This window comes from Artemia franciscana, chromosome 18, assembly GCF_032884065.1.
Source record: "Artemia franciscana chromosome 18, ASM3288406v1, whole genome shotgun sequence".
NCBI lineage: Eukaryota > Metazoa > Arthropoda > Branchiopoda > Anostraca > Artemiidae > Artemia > Artemia franciscana.
Genome location: NC_088880.1, coordinates 29,414,515 through 29,440,687, shown reverse-complemented (window position 1 = coordinate 29,440,687; position 26,173 = coordinate 29,414,515). Strand labels below are relative to the sequence as shown.

General features: G+C 35.4%; 2 protein-coding genes across 15 annotated transcripts in view; both read left to right on the top strand.

Annotated features, from left to right (window-relative positions):
- LOC136038848 (zinc finger protein OZF-like) overlaps positions 1-26,173 on the top strand; it is a 79,281-nt gene that overhangs the window by 44,595 nt on the left and 8,513 nt on the right. For 7 of the 14 annotated variants that reach the window (XM_065722277.1, XM_065722281.1, XM_065722286.1 and 4 more), the window contains one exon: positions 21,569-21,742. The exons of 2 other annotated variants lie outside the window; for them this stretch is intronic. In XM_065722277.1, coding sequence (XP_065578349.1) covers positions 21,569-21,742 — 174 coding nt within the window. 5 more of the 14 variants (XM_065722282.1, XM_065722288.1, XM_065722284.1 and 2 more) reach the window with 5 other exon arrangements.
- The window catches only part of LOC136038849 (zinc finger protein OZF-like), a 135,525-nt gene that overhangs the window by 101,989 nt on the left and 7,363 nt on the right, over positions 1-26,173 (top strand). The gene's annotated exons all lie outside the window — the stretch shown is intronic.

Here is a 26,173-nt window from a genome sequence, read left to right as displayed (position 1 = left end):
ACAGGGACATAACTACAAAGGGGACGCCGGGGTGCACAGGGGGATATATAAATGACGATGGCGACTCAGGGAATGGTCGATTAGCAATCACCATCAACAAAGCTCAAGGGCAATCATTAGAATCATGAGGTATAGATCTGAATACGGATTGTTTTCCCATGGACCATTATATGTTGCATGTTCAAGAGTCGGTAAACCTGACAATCTATTTATATGCACAGACAATGGGACAGCAAAGAATGTTGTATATTCGCAAGTTTTACGTAGTTAAAAACATATATATATATATATATATATATATATATATATATATATATATATATATATATATATATATATATATATATATATATATATATATATATATATATATATATATATATATATCTATATTCACAGGTGGGACATAGGGACACAACTACAATGGCGCGTAACTAATATGGCGCGTAACGACTTACGCGCGCGGGGGGGCTTGGGGGGGGGGGGCGCGAAGTGCCCCCACCAACTAGGTGTTGGGGTGGCGCGAAGTGCCACCCCAACAGCTAGTATATATATATATATATATATATATATATATATATATATATATATATATATATATATATATATATATATATATATATATATATATATATATATAATGGGACTTCGCTGTCCCATTATATATATATATATATATATATATATATATATATATATATATATATATATATATATATATATATATATATATATATATATACTAGCTGTTGGGGTGGCGCTTCATGCCACCTAACACCTAGTTGGTGGGGGCCCTTCGCGCCTTCCCCCCAAGCCCCCCCGCGCGCGTAAGTCGTTACGCGCCTTTGTAGTTGTGTCGCTGTGTCCCACCTGTGAATATAGATATATATATATATATATATATATATATATATATATATATATATATATATATATATATATATATATATATATATATTATTTTAACTACGTAAAATTTGCGAATATACAACATTCTTCGCTGTCCCATTGTCTGTGCATATAAATAGATTGTCAGGTACAGACTCTTGAACATGCAACATATAATTGTCCATGGGAAAAACAATCCGTATTCAGATCTATACCTAATGATTCTAATGATTGCTCTTGAGCTTTGTTGATGGTGATTGCTAATCGAACATTCCCTGTGTCGTCGTTACGTTTCGAAGGCATTTGAACAGTTTCCTTGTTTGGCTTGTGTTAGCAGCGATTTGCAAGATGAAAATGTTGCATTATATGGTGAATATTTGGAAAATATACCTGAAGATATGCAAAATCGGTTTAGCAACCTACTCGGGATGGATATACCGATTTGGGTTTCAATTCCTTTCGAAGTTAATGTTGCCGAAATAGAATTATCTTAGCAAGAGCCCCTCATCGAACTACAAATTGATGAAATAATGCGTGCAAAATTCAAAGACGGAAAGTACAATATATGGAAAACAAACGATGTTGCTACAAAGTTCCCTTTTGTCTGGGATAAAGCGTAGTTCTATGTTATTGCTTTTCCTACATCTTATCTTGTTGAAGCGGGATTTAGTCGTGTCTCTCAAATGTCATCAAAAGCTCGCAATGGACTTGACATTGTGAAAAGGGGTGATCTTCGACTATCATTAACATCGATAGAACCAAATATAAAGAAACTCGTCGAGAAGCATCAGCCACTGGGATCTCATTGAATAAACTTGCTTTTTTTTTAATCACACACTTAATTTTAACTCCTTTTTTTATCCAGTTCACATAAATAATGTTGGAGTGAATTAAACTACCTGAGGAGCTCTACTCTCCATGAGATTGAGTTGCTTGCCCATGGAAGAAACAATGTAATATTGTAGTTATTATCACAATAATAGTAATAATAACCATAATTATTATTATTATAGTAGAATATTTCATTTGTATTCAACTAGTTTTCATTTAAAAATGAAGCTTAATCGTATACTATTTCATTGATAATTAAAACCTTAAAATTTATATTAGTGAAGATAGCTATGAAGGGGTCCATGGGTAAAAAAAAAGGTTGAGAACGACTGCGGTGGATGTTCAAAAACGCTGACTGTATTATTAACATGGGAAAAGGGGTAATTTGCACTCGGTTTCGTTTTTTTTATTATTATTTCATTTTCTTCACATACAAAACCAAAACAAATCTTTAACAAAATGCTGCCGCACCAAGAAAAACCTTACAGTTTTGTAGACGTACGGCAATAGCAAGTAAAAATATATACATTCCATTAAAAATCACAACATAACTATAATCAACTCAGACTTCAAATCAATCTCTCTTATTTGTAAAAACATCATAATATTTATCCCCCCCCCCCCGAACAAAAAAAAACACCAAACAGCCCCAAAAATTGCCCTATACTACACTCCACGGACCCCTTCCCAGCCCCCCCTAAAAAATTACTTCATAACAAATGATCTTTTTTTTCTTAAATGAAAGCGGGTGTTCAGCCATCTTAATCCTCACTGGCAACTTATTCCAAATAAGCGGGCCTGTATATTTTATCGTAAATGCTGATCTAACTGTAGCTGTTGATTCAATTGCTATATGATCACTATTTCTCGTTTCATAATCATGCACTTAGCTATTCAAATAATAAAACTTCTTAAAAATTGTAGGGACTACATCATTCATACACTAATAAGATATATATAGAAGCTTGAAAATCTTTATTTTTTTCCAACATTTAACAGATTCAGGGATTTATAACAAGCACTAGTTCTATGGACCTTTTCAACATATTTACCAATAATCCTAATCGCTTTATTCTGAAGAACCTGCACTTGCTTATAATTAGTAACAATAATTGCTATTCCAGATAAAGCAACCATAAGCTATATACGGGTAAAGTAATGAATAAAGTATAAGAAGAATCTTCTGTGGTAGGAAATGTTTAAAACGTCGAAGTATGCATACACTACGGACAATCTTAGCAGAAATAGCTTCACTATGATTTCTCCGCGACAGATGAGAATCTACTATGAATCCTAGGTAACGCAGTTTACTAGCCTGCTGAATAGGCTTTGCGAACAGTGTAACCAGGCCATCTAAATCAACAGGACAACCCAATCTACTGTAAGTCACCAAAAATGTCGTAGTCACATTAACACATAGAAAGTTTACAAGCATGAACACCTCGAGTCTTTCCAGCACATGATTTGCTTTGCCTACCAACTCATCTATAGACTTTCCAAATAAATTCAAAGCAGTGTCATCAGCAAACGATATAGTGCAGGGTTCCTTCAGGTAAAAACGTATGGAATGAATATATACTAAATGTAACAATGGACCCAACACTGACCCTTGAGGTACTCTGTACCTAACTGAAAACGCCGAAGACATTATATTATTAATTACATCTCTAAGCGGTCTCCCTGTCAGGTAGCTTTTAAATCATTCTAAATAATTTCCACGAATACCTAGTGATTCCAACCTTTTAATCAACACTGTAAAATCCACAGCAGCAAACGCTTTACGGACATCAATAAAAATAAACATTGGTATATCCCCTCTCTCAAACACATTATTCACAAAATCAACAAGATGTTGCAAAGTATGCGCTGTAGAATGCCCTTTATGGAAGCCAAACTGAGTTTCACTTAATAATTGATTATTTTTTAGGAAAGTATAAGTCCGACTATGTACTACTTTCCCCAGTAGCTTTGAAAATAAGGGAAGAACAAAAATCGGCCTCCAGTTTTCGATTTCATTTTTGCAACCACCTTTATGAAGGTTACTTTTGCTGTCTTTAGTTGCTCTGGAAATATTCCTTTTTCTAGTGACAGATTAATCATAAAAATTATACAAGGAAGTATATATCCAGCAACAACTTTGAATGTACTAAGAGACAATCCATCAACTCCAGCAGAATTTGATTTCATATATTTAACAATTTTTACAAGTTCTGCACTAGTACAGGGTTCAAATTTAAAATCAAGTTGTTTACATCGATTATCGGTTCCAGAATCATCAGGCTCTTTACATCTGTCTTTTACAGTATTTTGAACATTTAAACCAATATTTTAAAAAATCCCCAAATTTATTTACAATTCCCTCTTCATCATATCTATCACAACCATCAAGCTGGATTAGTTCATTTCCATTGTTTTCATTTCCACCAATATATTCACGTATAACATTCCATATATCTGTTATATTACCTTTGTTTTCTTGAAACTTCTTGTTATAATACTTTGTCATGGCTTTGCGACGCAGTTTGCTTACGAAATTCCGCTGTATTTTGAATGAATTAAATAATTCGTCACTTTGTTCATCCAGGAAATTTACGTAAAGTGCATTTCTTAGCTTTAGTTTCTCAATTGTTTCAATGGTAATCCATGGCTTACGCGGTTGTTGTGTTTTTGATTTAACAACCCTTATGGGGTACGTCGTATCGTAAATAGGCATAAGAACAGATAATAGTTGGCTCAGTTCCGTTGGGCACCTTTTCTCAGTATATACGGAACTCCAATCAATAATACTAGTCTCCTCAGCAAACTTTCTCAGATTTTCTTTTTCAAAATGCTTATCTTAATTTTCTATTTTGGGTAATTTTACTACTGGGTAATTTATAACAGCTAATAATGATAGGTGGTCCGAGCCGTGGTATGGAATCACATCTGTACAGCTTACATTTAGGTCTCTCGATTGAACAAAGATGTTGTCAATCAGGGTTGCAGTTTGAGCTATGATACGGGTAGGAATACTCACCAGAGGGAATAGATCATTTGAAGTCATAAAATTCAAAAAATCAACATTATGACCTGTTAAATCGAGAAGGTTAAAATTAAAGTCCGCCATCACCACATGGCTCACATTATCAGATACTTTGCTAAAAATGTCATTCATACCTTCAACAAACTCTTCCCAGTGAGCACTAGGTGGCCAATGCACTATACTTATCAAATTCTTCCCACCATTAAACTCCACTTTAACAGAAGAACTCTCTACCTCACCTTCTATCCAAAGTATCAGGTTCTCCCTAACCTCATACTTAAGACAATGTTTAATCAGGAGCCCTACCCCTCTACGGTTTAACGACACTCGATTCTTCACTATCAGTTTATAACCTGGAAATGAATAAGACGAGTGAGACTGATCTGAAGTCAGGAACGTTTCACATAAACCTATAACATCTAAATTTGACTCAAAATCATCTAATAATTGCAATAATTCATGATAACTGTTGTTACATGGACATTCCACGAACATAATCATAGACTCTTTAAATTCACCGGTGAATTTGATTCATAAGGAAACTGGATATGTTCACTGTCTCTTAACGGCTTGAGTTTAATCGTCACTAGATTATTTTCTCAAGCAGTACCATTTGACAAATACTCCTAGAGGCTAAATCGATTCAATTCAGTAGAAATCATTTCATTGCGGTAAACTATCAATATTTATTTCTACCTAATACGATATTAATTAACATAACAGTAAAAAAAATAAAAAAAGGTAATTTGAATCACGTAAAAAAAATAAGAAAAACAGTGGATAATTTTGTAAGAAAAATGAATCCCTAATGCATTCATGACATATACCTTCACACAAACCTTGCACATAAAAATTATAACTTAAATATTTATGCAACATTAAATGAAACACTATAGACGCACTCAGCAAGACACCGTATTTGTTTTTATTGCAATCCCTTCACTCGGTTTTAACAATATGTGACCACGGTCAGACCATGCATTTCGCTGACCAAACTTATCTGTAGCTGCTTCGAGAATATCTCTACGTCTTATCGTAAGATATTCAGCTACAAATATTCCACTCGAAACCAAACGAGATTTGGCTTTGTATGCAGCTCTCGCAATATCTTTACTACAAAATTTGACTATAATCGGAGCAATTCTAGTTGAAAATTCTCTATCAGGCCCAGCAAGACGCAATCTGGTCACATTAGTGAATTAGGACACAGTAATCTCGGGCAAGGAGATTTTTTGATTCAAGTTATGCAGTACCGCTGCTCGGAGGTCCACCCCAACTGCTGGTTAACTCTATGGAACACCATACTGTCCAGGAATCCTTCCTGATCAAGATCATTAAACTTCATTTTGATACTGTTTATTCTTTCTTTCAAGTTTTCGATTTGGTTACGTATACCCTTTAAAGCCTGATCAATCTGCTTAAACTTAGTGTTGTATTCAAGCATAATTGCATCATAAACCTTACTAACAATAGTGTCAGTTCACTCTCTAAGCGTAGACATATCTGTTATTTTTCTGTCACTTTCTTGCTAATGCTCATCATCAGTCCAAACTAGTGTTCGATTCGTAAGCTTGTAAATTTGCTTCGGTTAAGTTTATATTCTTCTTGCGATCCGTAGCGAAAAACCAAATAGGCTTATTTTGCTCTATTCTCTATCCCGATTTGAATGATCCTTACTAGCCATTATGGGTAATTCTGAAACCTCAAAAGAGCAGCATCAAACTGTTTGGAATGTGGCATAATCCCAAAAAGCAAACAGAAGATAAACAAAATAGAACTTATCTTTACGTGAGGGCCGAGCCTCACCAATGCATCCAAGTGGACATCCAATCCAAACTTTGTAAGTTCAGCCCATCTGCCTTTCCTGTGCTGCACTGAAAAGTGCACGTTAACTCAAAATTTTTCTAATTATTTATCCAAGCAAAATATTTAAAATTCAATGTTCAGAATTAGTTAACACTGTAGGTATACACTCTACTTATTTCGTCACTGAATTAGCTATGGTCACTGAAATAATTCAAGTTTAAAGCACTGAATTAATGCAAGTTGAAAACAAGCTTTAAAATTCAATAGATCCAAAAAGGTGCTCTCACTAAGGAGACTGAATGGAAACGTTGAAAGGAAAAAGTCAAGATTGGATGTAGACCAACTATCATGCACATATGTAAATGCAAGATAGTTGTTAATGACCATTAGTTGAGCGCAGGAACTAAGAATGATCTCTATCTTGGGACTATTAATATAACTAAGATTACAGTTCATAGCTTCTTTAACGATAACAGTAGGACATTTTTTCTGTACCTCTGACACATTATTTGCAAGCTTATTACAAGCTATGCTGAACTTTATAAGTCACGGTAATCAGTTAGCATATATATTGAAAACCAAGCAACGTCTAAAGATTGAAGTGACATTAAGAAATCAGAAGACGAACGAATTTGTTTCGGGTGTAAGTTCTGCATAAATAAGAAGAGCCACGCCCCAGAGGGTCTTCCTCTTTCACTCGACAACCAAAGCACATCAAATACTTTAACCCAACCATTAAGTTACACCAGGTATAGTTCCTCTATCGATAAAAAGTACTCCCGTGCACAAAGTACATCACAATCCACCATGAACTACCATAAAACATAATTTTCATTGATCAATGCACCACTCATATTCCAAGAAGTAATTCTTAAAGGGAGACTCATTTTAATAGTTTCTGAGCTACTGGGCATGTATAAGCGTAGCATTGGTCGTCAGTTTCACTAGACAGTGCATAATTTAAGTTTAGTTGATAAGGACTGTCTGTAGAGTTCTCATCTTGGCCTGCTCACTGAGAGTTTATATCTGGATTAACCCAGTTATTGAAAGTGTGGCCAAATGCTTTGCCTCTATAGTACTGAAAAGGGCAGGAACTTGTACTCTCCAGCAGGAAGGCGCTCATACCCAATTTTAGGAGGATTGTCTTTTGTTTTTTTTTTAGGAGTTCTCTAGTTTTGAACTTTAGGCGGAAAGATCTGGATGATCGTATTTGTAACGTTTCTGTGCAACTCTGAATTTCAGCAGTCGAGACTTCTTGAGGAGCACCCCGAATAATGACAAAAATTGAATTTGATTTTACTTTCACAAATGCACCTTCATAAGAGTTGGTAATAGCTTCCATAAATGTGGTTGTGTCAGTTTTGTTAAGCATGACAACACGCCATTCATCCTTCCATGACTTAAAAATTACAATGCTTGAACTAGAATTACCAGCTGAAGAATCTAAAAAAGTTTTACGGGCAATCAGACTGTCAAGATTTTCTTGAGGTTTCTTCACGATCGCAGCATAAATAAGCTATTCAGGCACTATTACAGGCACAGAATGCTGAGAGACAGTTTTGAGGGATCCAAACTATTAAAGTAAATATGGAATCTATTTAACTTGCTAGTCAATGGGGCGGTAGTTTCGCCCGTAACAACTGATAATTGGTCTGATTCAAATATGAAGAATCGTGGCAGAGACACGCGATTGTCAACACAAAAATTGGACATTTGTTGATGCCCAGGGGACAAATTTATAGAACGACATTTAACAGCGCTGATTACAACCGTGTTATTTTTAAATAATTAGAAGACGAGTTTGGCTTTCTCTATTTGATGATAGTCTTTACTTTAAAATCATTAAAAAGTATTGAATTTGTCCTGATACAGCTATTGGTAACAATAAGGAATAGACATATACTGATTAAAATTGTGTATTTTTAAATATAGGTATTCCCATTGTAAAATAGACCTAGGGTATTCATCATGCATAAGTATTTGCTGTTAAGATTTATGTTTTGAATTAATTTAAGGTACCAGTTTAGTATAACTATGATTTGAGGTTCAATCCATGGTAGATTTTTCATTGTTCATATTATTAACTTGCAAATAAAGTGAACATACCACTTGATGCCTTTTTTGGTAGGCTAATTGATTAGTTTAATTCTTATTATTACTGGTAATTTCTATATAGGCTAGTAGGAAGTCAAAAAGATAACTAAAAACTCACACATCTATTAATTTTTGTATCCTAGATGGCTTACTTTTGAGTTGAAACTAGCCAGCTCTTTCTGAAGAAAACAAACATCCAATTTTGCTTACATGTAACATTACCTATAAGCAAAGTGTATTAGTCCATGAGCCCTGCAGGGAGCAGGGCAAGCTTTGTATTCTATATTTATTTAATAATTATTTGGCCTAGAGCTTTTACTCTTTGAGGCTCCAGACCAAATAATTATTAAATAGATACAGAATACAGACCATGTACCACTGCCCACAGGGCTTATGGACTGATATGCTTTGCTCTATCAGTAGTGTTACCTGTAAACAAAATAAGATGTTGCACTGCCTACCTTCAAATCAACAGAACATAAATGTACTATTTAACCAATTGCTCTGATTTGCCTGTTCAAATTGTCTCATAGGCCAATGTCACAACAGCTATTAATGCAATTCTTCAGAAACAGGTGGAAAGTTTCAACTCAAAAGGGAAAGTGAACCATCTTGGATATGAATATTAATGGATGCATGAGTTTTTTAATTATCTTTTGGCTCCCTACTATACAAAAATTACCAGTGATGACTGGAATTATTGTTTAAAATATAATTTCATTCATATTGTACAACCCCAACTTTTCCCTTGGCTTTAAAACCATGCCCACTTTATGTATTTTTAGTAAGTCCCATGGAGGAGGAGGGTCAACCAGAAATGGATTTGCCTCTAGAAATAGCATTTTTACATGCTATAGTGGACTATGCTGCAACTATTGTTGGAACTATGCTGCTTTGCAGTATAGGTTCCAATTTAGACAGCTTGTGATGAAACTAAACTGTTACCCCTTTTGTAAACTCTTTATGAATTGCTTCTATTACAAATTTTGTTTGTTATAAAGTGTTGGTTCAGCTAGTTTGTTGGTTTCAAGTTTGACACCAATGTTTTAAGTCTTTTTTATAGCCAACCCAAAAACTATATTAACAGACTATTCAGGTAGCTATGAAATAAACTTATGCTAAAGTTTTTTGTTGTTTAAAATGTAGAGTTGTGAAAAAGAGTCAAACTTCAGCATATAGAGTTGGGTGTTGAGGAGAGGACAATCCCTTTCATATATGGAATAATTTCTGTTTGTCTTAAGGTTTATTGTTGCTTTTTACTTTCAGTTCAAAAAAACTTTGTTTTTTTTTAATTTAATTTCTGAATGTTTTGTTTTGTTTTGAATGAATATGAATGTTTGCATGTTTTGATTTTAATCAAAACATGCACTTATTATTTATACTCCAGTAAGAGCTTGAAGTACTTGTAGATAAGGGATTTGTGCTTTTTTGAATTGAGCCAGTAATTAAAATAGGAAACAAAGAAGCCATAGATTATGTTCAACTGCCTTTTTTAGGCTATTGAATAGACAGATTTTTCGATTAACAGAAAAATATGTAGCCTTCAAATTGGATCATTTCAGCTCTGCATAGGCCTAAATACTTTCCAAGAAGGTTCTGAAGTTCCAAATCTATGCCATAATAAATTTTCATAAAAAATTCTTGGTAAGTTTAATCCATAGAACTAGCTATCTTTCTGGTAATGAATATTTTAACAACAGTGCCAAAGAAACTGATGGCAGCCCATTCAGAGAATTGTAAATGTAATAAAATACTGTGAAAGCTCTTTCTTATGTGGCTGATAAGGAAAGTGAACATACTATTCATAGAGACTACCCACGAGTAAAAAAGGTTCCAGGGTTATTTTTAGAAAACAGCCTAAAACACTTCCCTTCCTGACTAAGGAAGTTAAGAAGCTGATTAACCAGAAATCTAGAGCTTGAAAACAGTATATGAGGAAGAGAAACCAGGAGACCCTGTCAATTTACAAGGCAGCATGGAATCATGTAACAGATTCTGTCAAAAATTGAAATCTGCTTATGAGGAAAAATTAGCTCCTGACATCAAGTTAAACCCTAAATCTTTCTGGGGACATGTCTCTGCTAAAAACCCAAATCATCACACTATTCCTGACCTTGTTGACCACCCTGTTCTACACTCATCTCCAATAGATACGGCTGACCTTCTAAGTGCACAATTTGGTTCTGCCTTCACCCAAAACTCAAGAACCTCCTTACCAGATCCTCCACTGCATGAAGTGCTTTTTCCCATGCCTAATCTGTCAGTAAGTGAAGTAATGGTTTTCAATAGCCTTGGGAAGCTTGATATAAATAAGTCAAAGGGACCAGACAGTGTTCATCCATGTTTTCTTAAGGAGGGTTGAAAAGCTCTCAGTTACCCCCTGTGCATGCTGCTCCAGTTATCTCTTCAAAATGGGGAACTACTGCATGATTGGAAAACATCTTATACAACCCCAAGTCATAAAAAGGGACAAAGAGACTCAGCAGAAAATTACTGTCCTATAAGCATCACTTTTGCAGTTGTTAAGGTGCTTGAGAGATTTATTAAGAAAGGTCTAATTGAACATCTTGAGGTCAATAACATCCTCTCCACATCACAACGTGGATTCAGATCTAGTAGATCTGTGAACACTAACTTCATCCAAACATATGAATTAGTGACTACACTGCTTGATAAGGGTCTTCCTGTTGACATGATTCTTCTTGATATGTCCAAAGAATTTGACAAGGTTTGTTATGCATTCCTCATAATCAAATCGAAGGCTGCAGGTGTCAATGAAGGTGTTGTATAGTGGATTATGGGCTTCCTCTCTGAAAGATCACTGAGTCTCAGAGTTTTTGACTCACAAGGAATTCCTCATTTCTCTTCTCCCACAACTGTATTAAGTGGCATGCCCCAGGGCACTATTCTTGGGCCAACACTTTTCAACTTCTATGTTAATGATCTACCCACCCTTCTTTCAAATCTTATTACCCTTTATCCAATGACTCAAAACTAGTTAGAAAAGCAGCTACTCCCTCTGACCAGCAATCAATTCAAACAGATCTTGACAGTCTAGGTAGATAGGCTAACATGTGGCTCCTTGCTTTTAATGATGATAAATGCCACATCATCCATTTTGGCAAAGACAACAAGCATCATAAGTATTTCCTTCAAGACAACTTCCTTTCTGCTGTTTCCAATGAAATAAATCTTGGGGTTATTGTTGATCACCTATTAAAGTTTAACAGCCATGCTAAACTCGGAACTCTGGAGGTCAGATTGTCATTGCCAGCCCCTTTTTTCAAAAAAGATAAGAAGTTGCCTGAGGATATCCATCGTCATGCCACTATGATGGTTAGCAGCATGAATAACTTTCCATACAAAGAAAGACTACGTCGTTTAAAACTGCCAATACTGACATACCAAAAAATTCGTTCTAAAAACACCCTTCCCAGTCTCTTTGCACAGCCTTTGCATTCTTATACTAGAGGACATTCAATGAAGCTCCCCATGTAGAATTCGACAAGTACACATAGAAATCATTTCTTCAACCAAAGAGTCATCAATTTGTGGAATCTACTGTCTGAGGAAACAGCTTCTGTAGCTTCAACCAACACATTCAAGTCCCACCTTGATAAGGAATTGATCTGCCAGGAGTTCATTTACTATTGGGAAGCTGCAGAGTCCTCCACAAGAGTCTAAATCAACAACCACAACCTACACCAAACGAATTTTTTTTCATCACTGGAGCATCACAAGGATGGAAAACCCTTATATTGCTCCAAGCTGTGATTTAAGGTAATTTAAGTAAAGGTAAGACTTGTTGTATCTGGTTATGAAAGTAGAACAGTTTCTATTATCTTTGCCAGGTACCTTTTTTGAAAGGGTTCAGAATCAGATATCTTAGGACAAGCATTTTACTTCTGACAACTAGCATAATGCATGATCATAGACTATAAAAATAAAAAAATAAAAAAGAGGAAAAAAAACAAAAAAACAACCAAATCTAACCTTCTTAAGTAAACTCTACAAGAGGAGAAACGAAAGTGCCTTTTCTCCCCTTGTAGAGTTCACTTAAGAAGGTTAGATTTTGAGGTTTTTTTTCTTTGCTTTTTTTCCCTCTTTCTTGTTTTGTTTTTTTTAGCACTGAGGACGACTTGGTGGAGGTCCTTGTCGAAATATTTGCTTGATTTTCATTTTATATTTTGCTATTGGCTGACAAAATTCTTGTTTTTCACCTATTTGATTTTTCTCTTTTTATTTATTATTTCCTCTCTTGTTTTCATACTGTTCAATATTTAGACTTTTCCTTAAACTTCTTCATTCAAAAGCTGTAAATTTTTCTAGGAACTGAAGATTTACAATGGATTGTTCAGGGTACACTAACAAAAGTATATTTACCCCATAACTATGTTTGTATTAGTTGGTCAATATAAATTTAGAAATGATAACAAATTAGTCTTTAATGTTGGTATGTGTCTTATCTATATTCTTCTTTCTTGTATTTCACATCTATTTTTTAGATTTTGGGCTCCTTCCTCTGTTTTGAAGATGTATTATTCAAATTTGTGAAGGGGAGCTGACTGTGTAACTCAGCTCATGAAACATGGGAACACCTAACTTCTTTGGTGTCACAGCCATTAAGCAAGGTAATTGGTGTTATGGGGATTCCACCAATTTGATGGTTAATGTACTGCTTTTCTTATTTTGCACTATTGGACTCAAAAGTTTGAACAATAATTGAACTAGTTAATTTTGCTACTTCTACTTGTCAAATAAAACAAACAAACTATAAAACCTGTCTGATGTTAATTAAAATAAAAATTCCAACAAACTTTTTCAGACCAATGTCTTACTAGTCATGCCTTTTTACTGCCTTTGTGAAATTTCATAAATGATTGCCCTCAAATTAATGAAAACATCATTGATTTAAGTAATACTGTCTTCTCCCATGTAGCAAATTTTAAATAGAGGTTCAAAGATTATCCCTCTTTCCCTAAAAAATGTATTGGCTTTAAATAAGAAAAAAAAAAATTACAAATTTTAAAAGGAAGGCATCCATCTAGTTTACCATTCATTGTCAGAAACTTTCTAAGAAGGGGTATCCAAGACCCTCTAGTAATATCTCTATTTAGATAACTGGATAAATATGAGGGATTCTAAAAAAACTTATGAAAAACTATGATATTCATCACTAAACTGATGAATCCAAGATTTTTTCCCAAATTGCCGCACATGAAATACATTTTGTATATATATATATATATATATATATATATATATATATATATATATATATATATATATATATATATATATGTATATATATATATATATATATATATATTTATATATATATATTGAAACCTGGGAGGTTTCCAGGTTAGCCTTATTAACCATCTAATTTTCAATGTACCCTGGGTGTAAAGTTTATGGCTTGATATTACTCTTCAAGAAAAATAAAAAAATCCATATTGGGTATGTTTGTAAAAGCCCTAGTGCACCTAGTCTTGATAATTGTGAAATATCTCTCAAAACAATCATTGATGAAATGGTACCTTCAGTATCACCAAAGTTTGTATCTGGTTTGATAATTATTGGAGATTTCAACTTGTCACTTGTCACTTGATTTCACTTGTCAGATTTCAACAAGTCACTCCATTCCTCCCTTTGGTTGCCAAGAGAGCAATCAACAGGAAAAGCAGAGCCCGGAAAATCTACAATATAAAGAAAACAAAGGAAAATTGGCAGAGGTATACAAAGGCTCGAAACTTCGTCTCTGATGCAGTTAGGAAACTGAACATGAGGAAAAGCTTGTCACCAATATCAAGGCAAACCACAAATTCTTCTAAAGACAGGTTTCTACTAAAAATCCTAATCGTCACACCATCCCTGCCTTCAAACATAATGGCATACCCCACTTATCGCCAGTAGCTAAGGATAATGTTTTGAATACCCAGTTTGCCTCTGCTTTCATCACCCAGTTTTGTCAAGCTCGTCCAACTTACTGAAGAAATGGTCTTAACTAGCCTTGATAAACCTGATATTTACAAATCTAAAGGATCAGATTGGATACACCTATGGTTTCTCAAAGAGTGATGAAATTTTCTTAGTTCTCCTCCCTGTAGACTCTTCCAGCTGTTCCTACAAAATAGAAAACTACCTTTAGATTGAAAATATTCTATATCACACCCCCCCCCAAAAAAAGATCTTGCAGAAAACTATCTTCCGATCAGCATCACTTCTTCAGCTGTAAAAGTGCTCGAGAGATTCGTCAACAGAGCTCTAATTCAGTAGTTTGAATCTAACAACATGCTCACTTCCACTCAAAATGGCTACAGATCTTTGAGATCCATTGATACTAACCTAATACAGACATATAAGTATGTCACATTGCTGTTGGATAAAGATTTTCTTGTCGACATGGTGCTCCTGGAACTCTCAAAAGCATTTGACTGGGTTTGTCATGAATTCTTCATCACCAAACCAAAAGCAGGAGCTGTTGATGATGTTATCGCCCAGTGGATACAGAGCTCCCTTTCAGGAAGAACACAAGTTGTAAGAGTCCATGACTAAGGGATAGTGTATACAGAATTTCCTTTCAGAATGAACACCATTTGTAAGAGTTCTTAACTCTCAGGGTGTCCCTCATTTCTACTTGTCTACAACTGTTTTTTGCAGTGTTCCCCAAGGGACCATTCTTGGAACAAGTCTTTACAACTTCTAGATAAATGATGCACCCAACCTTGTCTTGAACCTTCTCACTCTTATGCTGATGATTCAAAACTTGTTGGTAAAGCATCAACACCTTCTGACATACAATCTATCCTAAAGGACCTTGACATTCTTCAGACTTTGACTGATATACGGTTACTCTCTTTTAATGCTGATAAATGCCATGTAATCTACTTCTTCAATTATAATCCGCATCAGCTGTACCATCTCCATGGCAACGCCCTCTGCAGTTTCTGAAAAAAGAAATCTTGGAATTATTGTTGATCATGAACTTAAGTTAACTACCCATGCAAATTCTGTACCGTCGTTTGCCCTAAAATCTTTAAAATCTCCTGCCGACGCTCAAAAGTATTTATGAAGCTCTACAAGGCACTAGTTTGCCAACGCTTAGAGGTAGAATGTCTCTGGCGTCACCCTACTTCAAGAGGGGCAAGGAAATAATAGAAAGAGTACAACGAAGAGCAACCAAAATGGTCGCAAGGCCTCAAAAACATGCCGTACAAAGAATGTTTATGTCAGTTGAAGCTTCCTACTCTCGCATGCCGGAAGAAATGCGGCGACATGATTATGGCCCGCAAAATTATTTCCAAAAATATTCTCTCTGGTCTCCTTGCCCCCCCCCCCCCCAGAACGTTCTGTGACTAGGGGGCATTCCGAGAAAATGTTCAAGAAACACTCCTCAATCCGAGAAAGAAGCTGTTTGAAGATATAAACATGTGGAATCAACTCTCTGAAGATACAGTATCTGTTGATTCGACGGGTCCATTCAAGCAAAAACTCGACAAAGAATGGCTAAAGTGGAAGTTCCTGTACAACTGGGAAACTATTGAGTCTTCAACACAAATGTAGCAAACAACTGAATCAAACATCCTACAGAAGTCATTACAGTGGAGTCATTAAGTCATTAAGTGGAAGTTCCTGTACAACTGGGAAACTATGGAGTCTTCAACACAAATGTAGCAAACAACTGAATCAAACATCCTACAGAAGTCATTACAGTGGAGTCATTAAGTGGAAGTTCCTGTACAACTGGGAAACTATTGAGTCTTCAACACAAATGTAGCAAACAACTGAATCAAACATCCTACAGAAGTCATTACAGTGGAGTCATTAAGTCATTAAGTGGAAGTTCCTGTACAACTGGGAAACTATTGAGTCTTCAACACAAATGTAGCAAACAACTGAATCAAACATCCTACAGAAGTCATTACAATGGAGTCATTAAGTCATTAAGTGGAAGTTCCTGTACAACTGGGAAACTATTGAGTCTTCAACACAAATGTAGCAAACAACTGAATCAAACATCCTACAGAAGTCATTACAGTGGAGTCATTAAGTCATTAAGTGGAAGTTCCTGTACAACTGGGAAACTATTGAGTCTTCAACACAAATGTAGCAAACAACTGAATCAAACATCCTACAGAAGTCATTACAATGGAGTCATTAAGTCATTAAGTGGAAGTTCCTGTACAACTGGGAAACTATTGAGTCTTCAACACAAATGTAGCAAACAACTGAATCAAACATCCTACAGAAGTCATTACAGTGGAGTCATTAAGTCATTAAGTGGAAGTTCCTGTACAACTGGGAAACTATTGAGTCTTCAACACAAATGTAGCAAACAACTGAATCAAACATCCTACAGAAGTCATTACAGTGGAGTCATTAAGTCATTAAGTGGAAGTTCCTGTACAACTGGGAAACTATTGAGTCTTCAACACAAATGTAGCAAACAACTGAATCAAACATCCTACAGAAGTCATTACAGTGGAGTCATTAAGTCATTAAGTGGAAGTTCCTGTACAACTGGGAAACTATTGAGTCTTCAACACAAATGTAGCAAACAACTGAATCAAACATCCTACAGAAGTCATTACAGAGTATCAAAATGATTGAAAATCATTAGATTCGCTCTAAAGTTCAAGGTTCTTTATTATAATATATCAATAATTTACATAATTTATACATTTTTTCGTTGGCGAGCAGCAGAGTTCGTATATCAACCAAAAAAAGCGACAAAAAAAATCATATTAATGAAAGAAAGTGAATTATTCTTGGCTGAATTTCTTATTAAAGAAATAACATTGACATGTTGCTCCAACCTACCGCCAACATTCGTTCATTCGAGACAATGCCAACTTTATACTACCAATTATCAGGCAGGGATTGGAGAAAGATCATAGAAAAATAATAACAAATGATAGAAATAATCAAACAGTTTGTGGTAACGAACTGGAGTAAGGAGCGACCCGGCTGAATAGTAACCAAAACTCTAAAAAACTGAATGTTGATACTATTAGATGCATCAAAAGAATCGGATTATTATGCTGATTATAAATATATAAGTTTCATCAAATTTATTCTTACTTATCAAAAGTTACAAGCCCAAGAAAACTTGCCTTATTTTGGAAAATGGGGAGGAAATACCCCCTTAATGTGATAGTATCTTAACGAAATATCACACCGTCACATTCAGCGTATCAGAGAGCCCTACTGCAGAAGTTACAAGCTCCTATTTACAAAAATTGTGGAATTTTATATTTTTTGCCAGAAGACTGATCACAGGTACATGTTTATTTGTTGTTGTTTTTTTCCCAGTGGTGATCGTATCGACCCAGTAGTCCTAGAATTTCACGAAAGGGCTCATTCTAACGGAAATTAAAAGTTCTAGTGCCCTTTTTAAGTGACCCAGAAAATTGGGGGGGGGGTACCTAGGCCCCCTCCCACGCTCATTTTTTTCCCAAAGTCAATGGATCCAAATTTTGAGATATCCATTTTGTTCACCATAGTCGGAAAACCTAATAACTAAGTCTTTGGGGTGACATACTCTCCCACAGTCCCCGGGGGAGTGGCTGCAAGTTACAAACTTTGACCATTGTTTACATATAGCAAGGGTTATTGGGAAGCGTACAGACGTTTTCAGCAGATCTTTCCCCGGAGAATTCATCATGGGGGAAGAGAATTTCCAGGCGTAAGATTTTCTACCATTCTTGAAAAAAAAAACAATGAAAAAGTAAATATGAAAAGTTTTTTCAACTGGATGTAAGGAGCAGCATTAAAAATTAAAACGAACAGAAATTATTACGCATACGAGGAGGTTCATCTCCTCTTAAATACCCCGCTCTTTATGCTGAATCATTTTTTGTAATTTCAACTATTTATTCTACGACCTTTGTGATTCAGGGGTCATTCTTAAAGCTTTGGGATAAAATATAAGTTTTAGTGTAAAGAGCAAGATAGTGACGAGGGGGCGAACCCTCTCATATACGTAATAGAAAACATACGAATGTTTGTTACGTAAGTCAATTCGTAAATTATGTGTATTTATTACTAACAAAAAAGTTCGTAAAAAAATTAAAGTTCTAGTTGCCTTTTTAAGTAACCAAAAAATCGGAGGGCAACTAGGCCTCCTCCCCCACCCCTTTTTTCTCAAAATCATCCTATCAAAACTATGAGAAAGCCATTCTCATAGCCAAAACAAAATTAATGTGCAAATTTCGATTTAATTATTCATATACGGAGAGCTAAAATCAAAACATGCATCAATTCAGAAACATTCAGAAATTAAACAAAAAACCTAGTTTTTTCAACAGAAAGTAAGGAGCGACATTAGAACTTAAAACGAACAGAAATTATTCCTTATATGAAAGGGGTTGTTCTCTCCTCAACGCCCTGCTCTTTCCGCTAAAGTTTTAATGGCACTTGGTATTAACCAAGTGACATATAGCAATCGCAAATTTTGTTGGTCTGTCTGTCGGTCCCGGTTTTGCTACTTTAGGCACTTCTAGGTAAGCTAGGACGATGATATTTGGCAGGCGCATCAGGGACAGAACCAGATTAAATTAGAAATAGTCGTTTTCCCGATTTGACCATCTGGGGGGGGGGAATGGGGGCCAGTTAATTCGAAAAATAGAAAAAATGAAATATTGCGAACGGTTGATCAGATCTTAATGAAATTTGATGTTTGAAAAAATATCGTGTCTCAGAACTGTTAGTTTAAATCCCGACCGGATCTGGTGACATTGGGGTGGAGTTGTGAGGGGGAAATCTAAAATCTTAGAAAACACTTCGAGTGGAGGGATCGGGATGAAACTTGGTGGGAAAAATAAGCACAAGCCCTAGATACATGATTGACATAACCGGAACGGATCCGCTCTCTTTGGGGTATTTGGGGGGGGGGGTAATTCAAACAATTAGAAAAAATGAGGTATTTTTAACTTACGAACGGGTGATCGGATCTCAATGAAATTTGATATTTAGAAGGATATTGTGTTTCAAAGCTCTTATTTTAAATCCCAACTGGATCTGGTGACATTGGGGGGGGGGAAACCTAAAATCATGGAAAACGCTTAGATTGGAGGGATCGGGATGGAACTTGGTGGAAAAAATAAGTAGAAGTCTTAGATACGTGATTTACATAATTAGAATGGATCCGCTCTATTGGGGGGGGGGGGGGGTAATTCTGAAAAATTAGAAAAAATGACGTATGTTTAACTTACGGAGGAGTGATCGGATCTTCATGAAACTTCATATTTAGAAGGACCTCGTAACTCAGATCTCTTATTTTAAATCTCAACCGGATCCAGCGTTATTGGGGGGGGGGCGGAAATCTTAGAAAATACTTAAAGCGGAGAGATCAGGATGACACTGGATGGGAAGAATAAAAACCTGTCTAAGATACGTGACTTACATAACCGGATCGGATCTGCTCTCTTTGGTGGAGTTGAGGGGGGGGGAATTTGGAAAATGAGGTATTTGTAACTTACGAAAGGGTGACCAGATATTAATGAAATTTGATGTTTAGAAGGATCTTGTGCTTTAAAGCTCTGATTTTAAATTCCGACCAGATCCTGTGACATTGGTGGAGTTGGAGGGGGAAACTGGAATTCTTGGAAATCGGGATCGGATCTTAATGAAATTTGATATTTCAAAGGGATTCATGTCTCAGAGCTCTTATTTCAAATCCCGACCAGATCTTTTGATATTGGGGGGAGTTGGAGGGGGAAATCTTGGAAAACACTTGGAGTGGCGGAATCGGGATGAAGTTTGGTGGATAGAATAAGCAAATGTCCTTGATACGTGATTGACGTAACCGTACTGGATTCACTCTCTTTGGGGGAGTTTGGGGGAGGCAGTGATTTGGCGAGTTTGATGCTTCTGGACGTGCTAGGACGATGAAAATTGGTAGATTTTTACACCCTTTTGTTTAATACGGATCGTTAACACTAAACCTTTTTGACCTAAATCGTTTCCTTTAATCAGGAGACTGCTGTGAAGGTTGTTTAGCACGGGTAGTAGGTCCGTTGTTATACATATTCCGGATCCTTCAATCTTCGAAACAGATTTAAAAATGCTTTGGATTTCAAGTTCATTATGTAATGAGATGAGGATAGGTCTTGCTTTGGGCCTTCTAAGTACGGTAACTCCATTTACTGGTTTATCAGGAAGAACGTATCATTTTGTCTCATGAACACTATCAGCTGCTAGGCTTTCTGTTTTTTCAGAAAGATTTTCAACATTAGATTCGGTGTTTTGACCTGAATGTTCAGACGGTAAACCCTGAATAATCATATTTAACTCTTTATCTTTAACTTCAAAGTTAAGAAGGTTTTTTTTTTAAACTCATCACAGTGAGCCGTTTGAAGAATAGAATCCTTCTCATGCGATGCGATTTTACTAGCCTGTCAAGTAGAGTGGGTTTTTAGCATACAGTCAAGCTTCTTTGAAAGTTGAGACTGGGAACAGAGGATTGAGTCAAGTTTTAAATGCAGACTTTCTGTAAAGGTATCAAAGCATATCGCTGTTACAGCCGGCATCATTTGTTACAATAAATAGTTGCCTTGATCCGTCTTTATTGAATTAAAACTCCATTTGGTTCATGTTTCTCTTAGTTAGTTAAAACAGTGCTATCTATTAGAACCTATTTTTCTTTGCAGGAGATGGCGGTAAAACGAAAAATTGTAAGATTTCTGCTTTAACAAAAGAAACTGGCTCCAAAAAAGCAGCTTTAAATCGCTGCACAGTCTATTAATAATGTTCAAAATTCTATGTATCTTCTTTCTGTCACCCAAAGCTTATAGACTAATTTTTTTTATAACTTTTTTGGAAAGTTTTCTTTTAGAAATGAAAATTTATATTTTTAACTTTTTTACGCATCACTAAATCATTTTTCTAAAATCTCTTAGTAAATTATCTTTAAAATATCTTTAGATCTTGAAGATGCACTACCAAATGAAGATGGAAATCTGTTTGGAAGTACAGATCCTTTTTTGTTACCGAAAGAAGATGTTTTGCAAGAGAAGAGTTTTTCTACAGACGCATGTGCAAAGCCTGAACCTGATTGCCACCCTCTGAAATTGGAGCCAAGAATTAATGTAGACGGCGGTATGTTTTTTTTTCTTGTATATTTAGTACTATATTTAGAATTGATTTAGTTTTTTGTATTGATCAAAGCTTACCTAAGTGTATTAGTTACAGGATTAACATCAAGGAGAAGATGCAGGAACAAATCAAAATACAAAATGGGTGCAGTGAAACTCAATAAATTAATCCAGAGCGTAAGCTCATAAATTAATAAATAAAAGAAGTGCGGAACTCTAAGTCTCTAGCACTGGGTTTTTGACAATTGGGATTTCAATTATATATTTCTGTTTCTATTTATTATAAATATTTTCTTTATAAAATTAATGTTCTATTCTATGTATCAATTTATTTCTATGTCAATTTAAAGGCATGCTCTTCCTAGAAACTCTAAAAATTTGCTTTCAGTCTTAAACCATCACTATGATTAATGATAAAAAAAAATCAACAAAGCAATAGAGTAGTAGGGGGGTGGGGAGTTGGGAGGGTTGAATTCCCGGTACTCATGGTTCTAATCGTCCATTTCAATGATTTGTTGTATATTTTTTTTTTTTTGTATCCTTAGCATTTAAAAAATAAGAGAAAGAAAACTCATTAGGTTTCATGCTCTTCATCCGATTTTTTTCCCAAAAAATGTTGCTAGAAATTACTAAAAAAAAATTATAATAATAGATGCCATCCATTGAATCTGATTTGAAATTTTTTTGTACATTTTTGTAAAGATCATTCAATTGTTGCCTACTGAAGCTGCTTAGGGCTTTAGACGGCATTTAAAAGTCTAAAGAAAGGTTATAGATAAACTTCACAAGCTCCCCACTTTCTTGTCCATACCATCATTAACGCATAAAGTGATTATGATTATGAATGATGTCTCATAGAGGAATTATAAGAAGTATATGTGTATTTAAAAGTGTTCAAATGAACTTTTAAACAGTCATAGTCGATGTTCTTATGCCCTTGTAGTGCATGAGAAATAAGAGAAAAATCATACCAATGTTTCAAGCTCTTTCTCGAAATTACTAAAACAGATGTTTGTTTTTCTAGATTGACTTTTTACTGTTAATACAAACATAAATAACAGTTTAAAATAAAACAGTTCAAAATAGGGATGAAACCTTTTTATTGACAGTGAACAGATATAAAATTTAACTGGATATTTCGAACACATATACAGTGTTCATCATCAGCAGTAAAACTGTATCTATTCACTGTCAATAAAAAGGTTTCATCCCTATTTTGAACTGTTTTACTTTCGTCATGGAAAGGCAGTGTGGTCTTTTAAGTTATCTAAATAACAGTTGTTATGCCTGAATTTTAGTTGTTAAATTCAGCTACTTAAAAGACTGTTTATGTTTAAAGCTTTGTTCTCTTTATGCAGTTTTTGCTGATTTTTGTGTTGCGAGAGCAACACTTTGGTTTTGTCCCGTCTTTTTTTCTTTTCTTTTTCCTATGCCGCCGATCTCAGTTTATTCCTGGAAACTGGTAAGGGTCTGACCTCTGCGGTTTTTACGGAAAGTGTGAACCTCAGGCCGGATTGATGAATATGACATTACATTTTGGAAAGCTCCGTAGAACTCTTGCCTGGGGCCAAAAGGGATGGTTTTTGCTTGTCCACGAGCCAGAGCCTATGGTGTGTGAAGTGAAGTGGAGTTATATAGCCTATGTGATTAGCTCTGATTAGCCTATCAGAGGGGAGTATCTGAAGTTGTGCAGCCAAGCTTTTGTTTCATCAAACCATGTTTCTGCTTTCGAGTGGAAAGCTCCGTTCTAGCAGGCAAGCCGGCAGACACCACTTTCAAATTGAAGATGGACTAAAATCTATAAGTGTTAAATATATGCGGCAGTTACCCGGCCCCACAGCCAATATATCTTTTTTGAGTAATAAATAGAAAAATTTACAGAAGCAAAAATGTGGCATTTTCCCACGGGTCCGAAAGTGCTGCCATCTATTGATTCTACCCGTTTCTGTTCGTGGTTTCAGCTGAGTTTATCATTCGGTTTTTTGGACTTGGGATTGCGGTAGAGAAATGGTATCAGATGTGCCTAATAAACTTTAAAAGTTCTCTAATTGCTACAGAAATTGGAGCTTCTCCTTTGCTCATTTCTAAGTGGTGACATTAGAAAGTTGGCCAACGGCAAAAAAAAACAACTTTTGAACTAAGACAGATAGAATGTTTTTTCGACGGTAATCGATAGCTCTTGATGAGCTGATCAAAGTATATGACATCCATTTTTTGGTACGAAAATTCCTTCATGAGGTATACGTTTGAAAGTTTCAAGGGGTTAACAACCTCAGTAGTAAGGTACACACTGAAACGAAATCTAGGCCGATACAAATTGTGAGACAAATAGAAGAATTGTAAGCAATAGTCGGCTGTTACGTAATAATCACCTTCGGCAATGAGGGGTTAGCAACTTTTGCTAGTTGGTGTATCTATTATTTGTTTCCCAGTGTATTTGATGGTAAAACCAATTTGGTTCCAGTGGTAAGACATGTAGGGGACTTGTAAGTAATCATCCGCTGTTAGGCTACAGTCAACTTCAGCGATGAGGGGTTTGCAACTGTGCTAGTTGGTGTACCCATTTATTTGTTTCCGGTGAACTTGATGCCTATCACGGGAGAGTGACTAATAAGTAAGAATATGTTCACTTTAGGCGAGAAACGGCTTTTAGCCCATAATCATCTTCGGCAATGAGGGGTTTGCAACTTTTGCTAGTTGGTGTACCTATTATTTGTTTCCGGTGCATTTGATGGTTAAGCCAATTTGGTTCCAGTGGTAAGACATGTAGGGAACTTGTAAGTAATAATTGGCTGTTGGGCTACAGTCATCTTCAGCGATGAGGGGTTTGTTACTTTTGCTAGTTGGTGTACCCATTTATTTGTTTCCGGTGAACTTTATGTCTATCACGGGAGAGGGACTTGTAAGTTAGAATCTGTTCACTTTGGGCTAGAAATTGGTGCACATTGTATTCGATCTCTTTAAATCTGACGGAATTAAGTGTTTACGCAACGGGTACAAACGATAGCGTAAAACAATTAGGTAGTTTCGTAATAATTAGTGTAACCTATGGTATTTTAATCCTGAAAAGTTACGGATAGCTTTATAACACCAACTAGATTATATAAGGTATTGTTCCAAGTTTTCATCCGTCACGATGATAAACTTCAACTGGCTGCAAAGTCAGTTTAGTCCCTTCTTTCGATATTATTTTGTAGTTGTTGTTTTTTCAACGCTGAGGAATAGCCTTTGGTCATGTGATAACTGATTGCGTTCTAGTTTGAACATACCGCTTTAAAAACTTCGATAGACTGACAACTTCATCATTTAACCGATAGTGAAGAAACAAGCACAAACGAGAATGTAAAACAATGAGATAGTTTCGTAATAATTAATAGAATGTCATCTATGGTATTTTGATCCTGAAAAGTTAGGGATAGCTTTATAATACCAACTAGATTATATAAGATACTGTTCCGAGTTTTCATCCGTCACGATGTCTACGATTGAAAAGGATAAAGTTAAACTGGCTGCAAAGTCAATTTAGTCCCTTCTTTCGATATTATTTTGTTGTTGTTTTTTCAACGCTGAGGAATAGCCTTTGATCATGTGATTACTGATCGATAGCGCAGAAACAAAACCAAAGCGTTGCTCTCGCAACACTTTAGTTGGCGAAGCCGGACAAAGGTTGCCGCAACACTTCACGTTGCCCGGGCAACGTAGGTCTATTTTTTTTCTACTTCAAAGACAACAAATTTGATATAATTTTCTAGCTTTTATTTAATTCTATTCTTAGGTTTTATTTTACTGAAATGTACATTTTATGGTGATGCTTTTATAGCACTTTTGTTGGAAATTTGTCGAAAATCATTGAAATAAGAATAATTTTTCAATTGTTGGAGCAAGTTCAGATTCGTACCCAAGAAAAAGTCCTTTTTTTTAACAAGTATTCAAAGTAATATAGCAGTCATCCACTACCTTGTCGAAAAATTTAATTTTCTTCATTTTTTCTAAATGGAAAAGGCACTAAAAATACTTTTGTTTTGCATCTCGTTGCGGCCGACTCCTTGCTATGGATTCTTTTTTCTTGCTTCTCTTATCATGCAGAATTATATCTGTCTCTTTAATTATTAAAAATAGTATGTACTAGTAGTAAGTAAGTATTTATTCGAGAGTAAACCAAACAAGGTATTTCACACTATATGCTATAACTAAAACTAATTGACATAAAAAAGAAAGCACCAAAAAAAAAAAAAAAAAAAAAAAAACACCCTAATTCTTAATGTCATAAATGAAGAAAAATGATTACACAGCCAATGAACACCAACTACGAAATTTCTAATCTCCCAGTTCTTTAAAAAAAAACAATAACAAGGTTTCTAACATCCTTATTACTCACTACCAAATTCAAACTAAAAGGAAAGTATTAGTGAAAAATAATTAAATGGCTTGTTTC